The sequence below is a fragment of the Xyrauchen texanus genome, chromosome 3 (genome assembly GCF_025860055.1).
Source record: "Xyrauchen texanus isolate HMW12.3.18 chromosome 3, RBS_HiC_50CHRs, whole genome shotgun sequence".
Lineage (NCBI taxonomy): Eukaryota > Metazoa > Chordata > Actinopteri > Cypriniformes > Catostomidae > Xyrauchen > Xyrauchen texanus.
The window spans coordinates 47,051,495-47,065,905 of NC_068278.1; the positions used below are offsets into that span (position 1 = coordinate 47,051,495).

Sequence of the window (14,411 nt, forward strand, 5' to 3'; positions counted from 1 at the left end):
GCAGTATTGGCCAATATCGATCACAGATAACAGGGTCTATTTGAAGCCTTCTATTTATCATGTAGCATTATTTATTTATTTATTTAACTATTCTTAACAACAATGTATATTAAGTATTAAAATTAAGAGATGATAAAGTATCATGAATTGACAACTGTTTATTTGTTGGCAGGAAACATGTACAACTTATTCCACTCCATCTCTTAGAGACACAACTTAAACCATAGCAGCCTATGCTTAGTTATTGAGAACAGCTAAGAGCTTAACAAATATAGCTTTCCTGTGAAATAAATTACAAAAACAGAACAAACTAAGTCTTTATAAATTTACTTCAACTTTAGACTATAAAAACTTAAACAAAAAAGGCTATAGCCAAGATGTCTGTATTACACTTCTCAGGGCAGGCCTAACAATCCAGGCCCATTGTAAGTTCACATCTCTTGGGATGTCAAGAAATGCAGCTGACACTAACAGAACCACAGCTGCACTTGAGTAGCCACTTTTTGTTCTGGAAAGCTCATGGAATTTTTGTTTGCTTTAAGAGTGGTAGAGAGGAGTAGAGAGAGAGAGTGGGGTAGAGATGGGTGTGTGTGGGGGGCTTGGGGTTAGTAGATTCATATCTCCCAAAGCTTACTTCTTAAGCATCACCACATTTTTGGCAGACAGCTTGTTCCTCTTCTCATCTACAATATTCCTTGCTGAGCTTAAAAGTTGCTTGCAATCTACACTTGTGCACAGTGCACAGATGTATGCTCGTGTTGCTTGTGCAAGAGCGGGAAAATGGCAATTATTTTCCTGCCAAAAAACAAGTGGCTGTCTGCTCCGTGGGATAAGTGGCTCCGATATGTAGAGGTTCATCTACGATGATGTTGAGCTGCTGATGTCTCCTCCACCATGTTCCCCATCTTCATCCAACAACTCAGTCTACATAGCATACAAAGAGCCAGCTCGTGGTACTTTCTCTGTGGGCTCGGAACAGCTAGCTGCCAAACTCGCCTCACCATTCTGCTGCTCCAGTCCATTGTCCAGGACATCAGAAATCAGCCCAAGTATCTGGGGCTTGAGTGTGTCGGGGAAATATCAGCCTTTATATTAACAACAAAATCAAAACATTAATGAATTTATTTTTTAAAAATCAATCAGAAATGCTTTATTGATCCCCGAGGGGAAATTGGGTTAAGTTACAGTTGCTCCATTCTAGAAAAGCAATATGTAACATCATAGAGAATTTTTAAGAAAAAAAAAGAAAATACAGAATAAGACATTTTCTATAATTTAATGCATTTTGTAGGTTATGCTTGGCTCTTGTTTTGATTAGTTATAGTCTTGGCCTCATAGCATACTCCAAATTTTCATTTTGATTCTGTTGTCTTATTATTAACTCTTCCAGATGCTTATTTTTACAGCAAATTTACAACACTGTAATCGTTTCAGCAATAGCTCCTTTTATTAATCATTTAGGCCAAGCTAGATATTCTTGCAATATGTATTGGGTAGCCTTCTAGAGTTGTCAAAAATATAGATTTTTCTGTTTATATCGATTTTCAATTGAAAAGTGCTCATTTGCCCGTTTTCTCGTCTGCTCTTTAATTCACTCACACAGAAATGTGAAGAATGTGGGAATTAAGTTTTCTCACCTCGGATTGAGCACTGTAGCGATGGTACACAGGTGCTCAGATTCAGTGTCACTGAATCTGTTCAAGACCGCTTCCAACAACTTGCCGTTTTTACACCATGGTCAGTCTTTTTTCTCAAGAAGATGAGTGTGGCAGGGTGGAGGGTGGGGCCGGGTCGTGATCCTACACACCCGGTCCCGTATTAGACAACATAAACACACACATGACGGACATGTCCGCTAACGATCTCTCTCTCTCCCGCACGGTCCCCTGCAGTCAGCCTTTAACCCTCACGGAGGCATAATTAGCCTAATACGGGACCGGGTGTGTAGGATCACGACCCGGCCCCGCCCTCCACCCTGCCACAATGAGTTAAAGCTCTGATGGATGGTATAACATCTGCAGCCAATGCAGTTGATGAGCTGATCTGTTGCATGAGCTCTTCAAATTGGGTGAGTAGAGAAATCATATTTTCCACCAATTTCCACTGGCTGCCGGTGAACATGGAAGGCAAGTCATAGTCAGCTCTGTAGGCACACAGTGCACGTTTCTGTTCCAGCAGACTCTAGCATATATACAGTATTGTTCCACCTGGTTGGTACATCTTGTTGTAGCCTCTTGATAGGCTGGCCAAGTTGTTTCTGAATACCTTGAAGTCGGTAGTAGGCAAGCTGGGAGTGTTTGAAATGACAGATGCATCTCCTAGAGGCTATTATATCAGCGATGCAACTCCCTCGGCCACGGCGAGCTGGAGAGTATGAGCCATGCACAGCAAGCTGGGTAGATCTGCATACCTCATGGCCTTTACCGTGTTCTTGGCATTATCCCTTAGAATAACGTGCACTTTTTCCTTTGGGATTCCCCATGCTTGAAACATGTCACAAGAGCCTCTGCGGTGTGTGACCCTGAAAACTCTTGAGAATGAAGAACAACTTTATAGTTCGAAGTTTTGATTAATAAACTGCGCAGATAGGCTCAGCATGGACATGGGACATGCACCCGAACTCCAAATGTCACTTGTGAAACTGATTGTTGTGATGTTGTCCTTCTTAAGGCTGTCAACATGTGTAAACACTTTGGTATAACTGCGGCAGGCATACATCAGTGAAATATTTACACCCTGGCTGAGTGTAGTGTAAATCCATGTAGGACATGAGTCGCCGGAACCTTCAACTTCCACAGTAGACAGCAGCTGATGATCAAGGCATATGAATTACATTATTTTGCTGTCCTTTCTGTAGGGTTGATGTTGTTGCAATGTCTCTGTTACTGACATCTGAGTGAGTGGTGCCTGAGCTGCTAAACAGTCCCACTCTCTCTCTCTGCCCGAGTGCTAACAGCTCATATTCCTTTACGTGACTAACCTTCAAATGTCTGATGGTGGTGTTGAAAAGTTTTTAGTGCTTTCCGCCTCATGGGACATGTTGCAAATTGCGGACTTATTGTCTTTTTCAGACACCTGGTAGAACTGCCAGACCACTGAATATAGTGAAGCCATTTTAGCTGTGCATAGAAATGAGTCTCATTTCTATGAGTTTTGCATCAACTGATTATCCTTTATAGAGACCACCATGTTTAGATATGGTTCGAGCTTCAGAGCTCAGATCTTTTAAAAAAATCAAGTGACGAGTCTATTTAAAAACAAAATATACCACAGTCAAATTAACTTTGAATACAAACAAGACTTTATTGCTAACCTAAAACATCAAACTAACACATTTAGACAAACATAAACAACAGGTTGGTGAGTGAGCTGTAACCGAAGGATGATCTTTATGATCTGTATAGAGAAATTGAACTTAATGGAGTCTATAGACAATGCCTTGAGGAACCATTGATACTTCATTTAGTATAACTCGATTTGCAATTGGGTTACTCATATTAATGACCAGCATGTTCAGCGAAAGTTGGAGATGTAATTGCGTTTCCTTTCGTTGCTTTGGTTCTTTGGCTCATTGTTTAAAATTCTGTTTAATCCATTGATGTTTTGGACATCTGTTAAGATCGTGGATTGGAATGATGAGGCAGGGCTTTGAAGCGAGGCCTCCCTCAAGGGAAACTTGCGACTCCCGTCATGTGTGTGTCGTAGGGCAGAGATGGAGAAAAGCTTCCTTGGAACTTTGCTTTCCAAGCTTTCCTGGACTCTACATCCTGTGAAGACAGAAGGGTACCGGAGCCACAAGGGCAAGAGCATGGAGGATGAAGAGAGCAGAAGAAAAGAGAGGGTTTGTCCGAGACGGGGAGGCTTTGTACTATTGAGGATTGCCGCACACCAAAGGTGTCTTGAGCCAATCAGAAGTGTTGTTTCCAATACCATGTGATCATCTTCCTGTCTCTCTTTCTGAATGTGATTGAGTCTTTGACTGTGGAGACTCCTGTTTCCCACTCAAAATGTACATGTTTTAATCATGCATTTTATGTATCTCGGGTACAACTGTATATATCAAAATGTATTAACATAAACTTTCCTGAAATGCAGAAAGAATCTCAACGATAGTAAACATGATGTGCTTGTCATGAATGGTTACCATTCCAGTAAAATTACATGAATAAAACAAGATGAACGATTATAAACATCAATTTGTCATTTATAAGTGATTTAAAATCACTAAACATATTTTAAAGGTTACATCAGGCTACAAAATGTTTCTATCAAAAAGAGACAAGAGTGCATTGTGCAGTGTAGAACAATACAATGAAGTCCTCTGATAGCATAATAGCTAATAATACAGGTATGTACATTGTTAAAACCCAAGAAAAGTTAGTTTTGCAATTGTGTTAAAGTTCCTGGAATTAAGATGAGATATCCTAATATGTGTATACACTTAAGTTAATTTTATACATTTGAAGTTATGAGTAGAGCATTAGTTTTCTGCCCTGCTGAGAAGTTCAACAATTCAGGTCCAATGAGTCAGTTTAATCTCTGTGTCTTGAACAATGATGATAGTCATGTAAGGTGGTATGCTGACCATCACCTCTGCCCTGGTGAGGGTCCACAGAACTCTCTTTGTTCTCACGACGGTCAACATTAGGCAGCTGAGGTTTTTAGCTAGACTCCTTGGCAGTGTCTTTAAGTTATGACTTTGAAGAATGTCCGGAGTGACTGCTGGCCTGTGTGTCTTAGTTTTAATAACTTGGATGTAAATATCCATGTAGATCCTGTATTTAAGTCATTCAGCTTGGAAATTAATAATTCTTCTGCCCATAAAATCCTACATATCCCCCCTTCGAGCGGAAATGGTTGAAATGTGGGCACTGACGATGGCTGGAACATAGGCAGAAGAAGCAGACAAACACAAACAAACAACAAGACAACACCTCCATCAACGCCTCCACATTGTTGAGTTTTTTTGTGTGTACTTGAAAGGGAATTAGTGTATGGTAGCTAGGGATTTCAGGTATCTTGAAGTAATGTTGGGTGCTTTATCTATGAGGAAAATAGTTTGCCATTTTCCTTAAGTGGTTGGCTGTGTTAGTGGTGTATTGTAAGAAGAGTTAGAGCTATGTCAGGCTGTTTTAAGCTGTGTCAGTCTGTTTCAACCTCCCCCCTTTTCTGATATTTCAGAGCTCTTATCTGTCTACTGTCCATTTGAAGATTGGTGCTTTGTGTCTTGGCTAATCTGGATCCTCTAGGTGACTATGGGTGCTGATTAAGCCACAGTTCATGGAAGTCTTTCACACAGTTCTTGATGTCTGTATATGACTCATCCTGAGCTTCTGTATGACTGAATTTTTGTCATGTTGTGAGTTAGGGTGTGGTTGAGACTTAAGTCTAATGGTTTTCAGTCCATAAGCCGGTGCAGTGACGGTCACTGTTGTGCTTTGCACCTGTGTTCCAGTCATTGTTTGAGAAAGGGTGAGTATTAATTTTCTTTATGGTCGGCCATGGGCGGATTCTGCTTGAAGTAGGTTCTGCTTGAACTTTTGCTGGTGGCTTATCTTGTTCTTGTGCAGGCTCCGTTCTGTGTCTGTCTGTGTAGTGTTGAATTGGCTTTTGTCATCAGTTGGCTTTAAATGTCCATCTGGGTTTCTATGTTGTCCTTTCTTTTGGATGGCTTGGGCGATGTGGTTTGTTCCACGGTTTCTCCCAGTGGTTGGACATACATTTGGGTCTGGCACTGATTTGGGGTTCTCACTCTTGATCGCCATGGGGTTTACGCCACTTTATGCTGAAAAACCTGGCTTTGTTGTGATGCCACATATTCTAATGCCAGCCCTTGCTTTTGAGAGGCTTGAGATTGACAATGTCTTGGGGGCCTTTCTTGAGGCAATTATTTGTTTAAAATAAGCTTTATGTGCCAAGTCACGCAGTTGTTGATCTGTCGAGGACAGGCTGTGACTCCTAGATGATAGTTCACCGTGGGATGCAGGTTTTTGCAGGGTCTTCTTCCATCTCAGGTTCATTCTAGGACTTGAGGTAAGCTTGCTGTAGTTGATGGTAGTAGGCTTGTATGGTCTCTTTCCAACCCTGTTTGGTGTTAAAGGTGGTAAACAGTTCTTGCTCTGGGTCTGAAAATTCTTTAATCAGTGCCTCTCTTAGAAGTGTGTAGTCAGATTTTGTGTAGTTTGATTGTCTGTCAAGAACACATCGCACCTCAAGAGAGGATGTTATCCATAGTAGGTACAAAGTGTCTCTGTTATTCATCTGAGGCCTCATATTCAGGTGGAAGTCTATGTCACACAGGTAAGCATGGATATAATGATCCTCCGCAGGATTTTGCGTGAACATGTCATTGTTCCTTGCTAGCTTATTGAGGTCTTTAAAATCCATTCCTGGTGCTGCTTCAGGGTTCGTTGGAATATTCACCCTTTCACTGTTCTTGGATGAGGGCCGGTGAGGTTTTGTGCTGTGGGCCCTCGTTTCTTTCATCACATGGTTTATTATAGGCTTTCAATGCAAAACTTATTAGCTTAGCTATGCTGTACTTTGTTGACAATATGGCATTGGCAGGTTGCGTATGATTGGTGAGTCACCTAGGACTTCCCGTGAACTCTTGTCATCATGAAACCACAGTTTCTCCGAATCACGTGAAAGTCAAAATATTCAACAATGCACAAATTACAGCCATCACGTTCAGCTCGTTGTAACTCAACGTGGCATTTGCAATTCCAATGCATTCAAGGCGAATCTTAATGCACAAATAAAAGCTCTTTGCAGTGTGATATTTATTACTCTAGTTATTTTAGAGTAATTCTTAATGTTTTACGGAGCAGCGCTTGTACTTTCAACTCGTTCGAAGCTAGATTAATCTATTTAAGTGGCAGGTTAACTGCGCTGTTTAAACAACAAAGCAATTTGATCAGAGTGGATTTTTTTGTCTATCTCTGGTTACACAGCAGGGTCTATCCACTGAAGGTACACAGATTTACTGCAAATCTGTAGTGTGATCAAACTCATTTTACAATTTAAAAGAACAGTTTTCTATTTGAATATATTGTAAAATGCAATTTGTGATCAAAGCCGAATTCTTAGCATCATTACTGCAGTCTTCAGTGTCACATGATCCTTCAGAAATCGTTATAAGATGGTGATTTTGTAATTTGGGCATATTCAAGTCTGAAAACAGTCCCAGTAGTAAAATATGTACATGTTTATATAAAATAGCATGTTAGCTAATGAAAACTAAATGACTTGCTCGTCCGAAATTGTATCCTCGGCTGGATCAAGTCTCTCTTCAAAATACAAACGTTCATCGGAGTCCCGCTATTCTTCTGAGGAAAATGTTAACTCTTCCTTACTATCAAGGAGTTTCCTCGCCTGTGTATCGTTACAAACGCGCAGTAATGTGAATTAATTGTTTACATCAGACCTCGCTGTCGGGGCGTTTCCCATTTGCGTTGATCGCCTCAGCGCATTAGCGTATGAATGACGCGCTCTGCTGGTGGGTGGGATCACATTAGCTATAATGAGCTGAGCCTGTAAAAAATGTACATTGCTTAGTTTCATACAGATTACATTGTAGGAGAATATTTGTTTTAAATTGTAATTGTTTTATTTAAAAGTGGAAATCTTAAGCTTTCTTTAGACATATGTTTCATGTTTGTGTGATAAGTATTCGCAGAGTTTCAGTTCATTTTTGTGACTTGTTTCTGAAATATGCTCGTGAACACGGAGACTGCTGACAGCTCACCCTTTTTATTTTCTTTATTTTACAAAAGCACAAGGTTTTGTTGTTATTGTGAGTGTACACAAATAAAAGTAGACCCTTTATAGTCTCTAATGATGTCTTACACTTAACTGTATGCCCCAAAATGATGGGAGTATTTTAAGTTGTTTCCGCTGTAATGAAGAAAATATCCAGCAGAATGCGTCGGCGCGTCCGTCGACCCCAGAGGGTTAACAGATGTCCAAAACATCGACAGAACAAATATAACTTTTTACAAAGAGCCAAAGCAATGAAAGGAAATGCAATTACATCTCCAACTTTCCCTGAACATGCTGGTCTGTATTTAATATAATATGAGTAACCCAATTGCAAATGGAGTTAGACTAAATGAAGTATCAATGGTTCCTCAAGGCATTGTCTATAGACTCCATTAAGTTCAATTTCTCTATACAAATCATAAAGATCATCCTTCGGTTACAGCTCACTCACCAACCTGTTGTTTATGTTTATCTACATGTGTTAGTTTGATGTTTTAGTTTAGCAATAAAGTCTTGTTTGTTTTCAAAGTTAATTTGATTGTGAAATGTTTTGATAAATGGTCTCGTCACTACATTTTTAAAAAAAGAACTGCACTCCTAAGATCGAAACATATCTAAACATATTTGTGATATTATTTTCAATAATATTTTCAGTAGTCATGAGAATAGTATTACTCTAAAGAGTTTGCAGCTGCGTAATATCAATTCAGCTTGGCTGAGTCATTAGACGTATACTGTAATTCTTTCAATGAGTGAATTAATCATAATTCCCTTAAGCATATCCTTACAAATTAATTGTGATCGGATACAACGATCCTGTTGTATTAAATCTAAAATGGTGAAGAATCTTTATTCAGATTTGTAATCTGATTATTTGTCATAACCTTATAATGTCGAACGCGGCTAATTCCATTATGCAATTTCCTACATATTACTGGTGATGGTATGCGGGCACTTTAATCCCTGCTGTGTATATTTATACTACCAAATTTCCCTACATGTGCCAGCATGTATAGTGTTCCTAATACTGTCTGTGTTTGTGTGTGTTGGAGGCACTAGTACAGTTTTGTGTTAAGGCAGGAGAAATGTTGTCTTCATTCTCCCCTCAGCCAGAGAATCTACTGTTGGCCAGTAAGTGCAAGAATGCCGCTGTGAAACTGGCCGACTTTGGACTGGCCATTGAGGTGCAGGGAGAGCAGCAGGCATGGTTTGGTATGTAACTGTTTCAACATACACTTGTAATCAGATATTAAGACACAAATAATAATCACAATTCACCATAAATAGATTTAACTTGTGTGTAAATCTAATTGCATTTTCATTTTTGCATTTGTTGTGTGCAATTATTAAATTTGTATTAGTTCTATCAGTCGTTTTAATCGTAATTAATCAAATTGTAAAAAGCTAATTGCAATTAATCTCACATTTTTGAAGTTCTGAAATACGCTATATATAATTCTTTCCTGTCAAAATGCATTTTTTACCATCTTAGGAAAGAATACAAAATAAAATGTAACAATATAATGCTTTATTAACATTTTCCAAGCAAAGCCTTCCATAGTATAAAGATAGAAATACACTTTCTTAATTTTATCACAGACACAGAAGCACGGTTGTGTGTGCATTGTGAAGTGTGCGTCAGTTTAATGACTCCGGGCAGACACCTCACAAACGCTCCGTGCTTCCAACAAGTGTTTATGCTGGTTTATGCAGTGTTCGCCTTAAAGAAAAATGTACGCATTTTCAACTTAAACTTTTTTAAATTAATTGCGTGCCTTAACGCGTTAATTCTGACAGCTTCTGACAGCAAAAGTGGCCAGATTGTGTGAAAGAGTGGCCAGATCTGTGTTTGTGTGTGTTTTACAGGATTTGCTGGGACACCAGGTTACCTGTCCCCCGAGGTGCTGAGGAAGGAGGCATATGGCAAACCGGTGGACATTTGGGCCTGTGGTAAGTAAACTTGAACACAGTGACATTGATTAGTAGACACAAACCGATTGTATGAGGCCACCATTGAGGTTTATTTGCATTAGCAACTATAGCTGTGTTCTAAATTTTAGCCATCTACCTCGCTGGCTACGGTCTACGTAGGCAGCTACCTTCCAGGGCTGCATCCTAACTGAAACAGCCACACAATGACTTGGATATGAGTCACACAATAGTGTCGATTTGACAGTTCATGGCTAACGATGGATTACAATCAAGTTTGATGTTATCATGTTGCTAAGCTAACAAGTCAATACTTCAAAAAAAGTAATGGATAGGCATACACAAAACAATTGGTGGAATCGTGCTTAATAGATTTAATACATTTTTTAGATTTAATGTTTTATGATACTTTTCAGTGCTGAATAAAATATATTTACAACCAACAGGAAGCTTACAAAGTTACAGTCACAAAAGTAACCGTGCTTATTTTCTTTCATTTGTCTCCATCAAGGTGTTATTCTGTACATTCTTCTGGTTGGTTACCCACCATTCTGGGACGAGGATCAGCATAAACTCTACCAGCAGATTAAAGCTGGAGCTTATGATGTAAGTTTTCCATTCTTGATATTTTCTTCCTCTTTTTTTCTCATCATCGTATTCCTCGTTTGTCCTTGCATCCATTCATCTCCCACAATCTTTTACAGTTCTGATTAACTTTTGCTCTGAATTTACTTGAATTGAATTGAAATGTTCTCCTTCGTTATTTTTTTTCTATTCTCATCTGTTCTCTTTCCCGTCTTTCTCCTGACTATTTTTGGCTTCTGAGGTGCATTCATGTGCCATTTTGATGTCTTCTTCCATCTAGCTTGTGCAAAAAGTTATTTTATAAATGTTTCATGAATATTTCATTGGAGAGATATTTCCCTTGAGAGAAACGGAAGCAATATAAGGTGTTCGAGAAATGTTTGTAATCATGTGCTTAACTTTTGCCCTGCCTCTCTGCTGCTGTTACTGGTTTGTCTCGACTAGACTACTTTTCTTAAGAGTTATGTTGCTGAACTAGTCATGTTGTACTTTGTGTTTTGTAATTGTTCATTTGTACAGTAATCTCTTTGCAACAAATGTTATTTGTGATTTATTTGGTAAATACAACTAAATTGTTAGTTAGCAATTTTTTATTGAATTGGTGATATCAAGTACCACCAGTATCCTCGAATGTGGTTCAAAAATGTTTTTAGAAGGGGATGTTGTTTGATTGATAGAGAGCGGTTTTGTTGACAAATCTGGCTTTTAAAAATGGTTTGCAGGTCTTTTCTGATAGGGTGGCAGACAGCAGGGATATACAGTGCTAAATACAAATAATAAGCAGATAGCAAATAGGCTTATCAGCTTTGAAATAGGAAGAAGAAAACGCTTCCCAAATCTTTTGTTGTTGAATTGACATTAACAGCCATGCATCCAATCAAACATATTTTGGGACCGATTCATATTTTGAGGCAGATGCCAACATGGACAGTTTGCTTGATATGCCCTCATACACAAACCATGAACAAAATACAGTATTAACCAGTCTATATTAAATACAAGTTCACTTGCAGTAAGTATAAACGTAGTTTGTGCTGAACATAATATGTGTATTGGGTGTTGCCAATGCAAGAAACCATCGAAATTCAAGAGATGCTTAGAAACCAAAATTGTAAGTTTTTCTTTTCATGGTAAAATTCATACATTTATATGTTTACTTTTGTACAATAAACCATTTTGGTGCTGGTTTGGAACGCAAAACCATATTAGAACCATTGGTGTAAATAAACCTCCAAAGGATACTGTTTTCCCTACAGGCTGACTGCCAAATCAGTTTTGGCACTGTTCTCCACACTTTTGTTTTTGTTTCTGGCAGTTTCCTTCTCCAGAATGGGACACAGTTACTCCTGAAGCGAAAAACCTCATCAATCAAATGTTGACCATCAACCCTGCCAAGAGAATTACTGCACAGGAAGCTCTCAAGCACCCATGGGTCTGTGTAAGTATCCTCCAACATACAGAATGCTTGCACAAAAACAAAAGCAAACCAGCTTTAGATACAGTAAACATCTTTCCTCGTTTGTTTCCATAGCAACGCTCTACCGTGGCTTCCATGATGCACAGACAAGAGACTGTGGAATGCCTGAAGAAGTTCAATGCCCGAAGGAAACTCAAGGTGAGATACAAAGACATACTCACTCCTAGTTATACACAGAGCACTAACCTAGCAGCCAGTACTCAGTTAAAGTTCCTTTTTCTCCTCATAGGGGGCTATTCTCACCACTATGCTTGTGTCACGGAATTTCTCTGGTAAGTTGCTAGGGCCTGGTAAAACTGGATGTTAAAAGGTATAGTTTACCCAAAAATAAAAATTCTGTCTATATTTTCTCATCCTCATGTTGTTCCAAACCTGTATGACCTTCTTTCTTCTGTTGAAAACAAAAGGTGAATTTTTGAAAAATATACTGGCCACTCTTGTCCATATAATGAAAGTGGATTAGCTAGTTCTTCAAACAGTTGCTATCGTATGGCTTTAAAACACATTCAAAACACTGAGAATGTAGTGCACAATATAAATGAACCACTTCAATAATACTTTTGTGATGCATTTTTGGCAGCCTCAGTCCCCATTCGCTTTCATTAAATGGAAAAGCGTGGCCAGGATATTCTTTGAAAATTCAATAATGACAGATTTTTAATTTTTGGATGAACTACTACTTTTGCCTTTTAACTATATGATTGAGAGTTGAGATGATGGCTGTGTGTGTCCTGATTGGTCTGTTCTCTGTTGCGTTTGAGTGTTATAATGGGTTGCACTGTCTCCAAGAAGTAATTTGTGTATCTTTGGATCCCCACTGTTCATGTCTTGATGTAGTTTGTTGTCTGTTACTGCCAAAGAAACACTGTTCTACACAGGAGCATTTATAGGATTTCAGATTTCAATCTTACGGGGGCTCAGCCCCCAAAGACACTTTAAGATATGTGCATTTAATGTATTCCACTCTTTTGCATGATGTTTTTTTAAACTGTGTTTTTACATCATTCAAGCTAGCTAGCTAATATTCACTCAGAATATTGTCATTTTCTATAATAAATATTTATAAAGTTATAAAAATAACCGAAATCCCTTAAATTATGCAGACAAACCATATCTTATTGTAACTGTCTATTTATTGACAGTATGTTTCATCTGTCCTAATCATTCCTTTTGTACTCCATTTATCAACAAAAGTTATTGAACAAGAATCAAATATTTAACTGCTACTTTATTTTAAAGTTATATAAAATACCACAAAAAAACTTTTACAACAATAAATGGCACATTTATTTAAAGGAGTGAATTAACTTCTCAAGCAGGTGTTTCTCTGTCTGTCATTCAGATTCGTTCACTGATTCGTTCAGTGCAGTTTTTGTAAATCACACCATACTTAGTAGGTGGCAACAAATGAATGTCTTTCGTGTGTTTTGATTGAGTCATTAAACCATTGACAAAGCACAGAGCCTTAAGAATCTTAAGCATTTACCCCACAAATGACAATAAAGTATAGCTATAATTTTGTGAACTGCTGTGCATGACTATCAAGCTATACTAAAAATAGCAATATTAGCCAAAAAATATTATAAGTTATTTAATTATATCTTCATATCATTGTAATGTCATCAGTCACTTTTACTTTTACTTCATCCAGCCACTTTCTCTCCTCGTTGAACAAGATTACCATGTAAACAAACGTCATACTTCCTACTCTCCTTCAGTCAGTCAATAGATCCTGATCCTCGCTGATTCATTTAAAAGGTGTATTCGTTCATTCGGTCAAACTAATAGGGCTTTATGCTCCTTCACCTCATGCACTCGAAAGCTATTGGCTTGTGCTATAGTCAGTCTTTACATGCAAGAAAGTCACCTAAACAGTCTCACGCTGCAACGTAGAGCTCTAGGCGATCACAGATTTGCGTGCAACCCTAAATGGGTCTAGCAACACCTGTGGTTCTACATAATTTGCTTTTATTAAAAGTTGACATTGACTTTAATTATTGTGTTGCAAAGATATTGCACACAATACAAGAACTAATACTTATCCAAAGATTACAATTTAACACAGAATTTATTTATTTTTTCACTCAGCCCACTTTTGCACCTCCATCTCTTAATGTGCAGTCTCAGAAAGCTCTGACCTCTCAGATATCATGCATCATAAAAAAATAACACCGGGCTTTTCTCTGACCATAAAAACCCCATGAAATCATTTGATGGGCACACTTTTCTGTCCTGTTTTTACTTATTTCTTAATTTTGTATAGAACAGGAAGTTTAGCCCCTATATTGAAGGGCTTGTCCCTTTTTATTAAAAGCCAATATGCTTTTATAATGTCATAGCCATAAACCATCATTTACTACAGTACTTTCTAGTCGGTTGCAGGTGATATAAGGAGGAGGGATATTCTCGTTCTAAAGAGCATTTGATTGGACAAAAATCTGTGTAGTGCAAGATGACTCATCAATATATTTGGTCCTTTATCGTGGAATTATCCTGGAATTAAATGTGTATACCTGCTAAATGTATTTGTTAACTCTGAGGAGGACACTAGCAAATAGATTGTTTTAAAGCTAATAGTCAAAAGTCCTATTCACGCATGCAACCTGGTAAATTGCAGGAAAATTGCTGGGTTGCCTTTACTGGTAAATGTACCAATTGT

At 38.3% G+C, this 14,411-nt stretch overlaps 1 protein-coding gene across 25 annotated transcripts in view; it reads left to right on the plus strand.

Annotated features, from left to right (window-relative positions):
* The window catches only part of LOC127623107 (calcium/calmodulin-dependent protein kinase type II subunit beta-like), a 108,145-nt gene that overhangs the window by 48,992 nt on the left and 44,742 nt on the right, over positions 1–14,411 (plus strand). For all 25 annotated transcript variants that reach the window (XM_052097366.1, XM_052097547.1, XM_052097457.1 and 22 more), the window contains exons 7-12: positions 8,871–8,973; positions 9,628–9,711; positions 10,202–10,296; positions 11,591–11,713; positions 11,807–11,890; positions 11,982–12,024. In XM_052097366.1, coding sequence (XP_051953326.1) covers positions 8,871–8,973; positions 9,628–9,711; positions 10,202–10,296; positions 11,591–11,713; positions 11,807–11,890; positions 11,982–12,024 — 532 coding nt within the window. The remainder of the gene's footprint in view (positions 1–8,870; positions 8,974–9,627; positions 9,712–10,201; positions 10,297–11,590; positions 11,714–11,806; positions 11,891–11,981; positions 12,025–14,411) is intronic.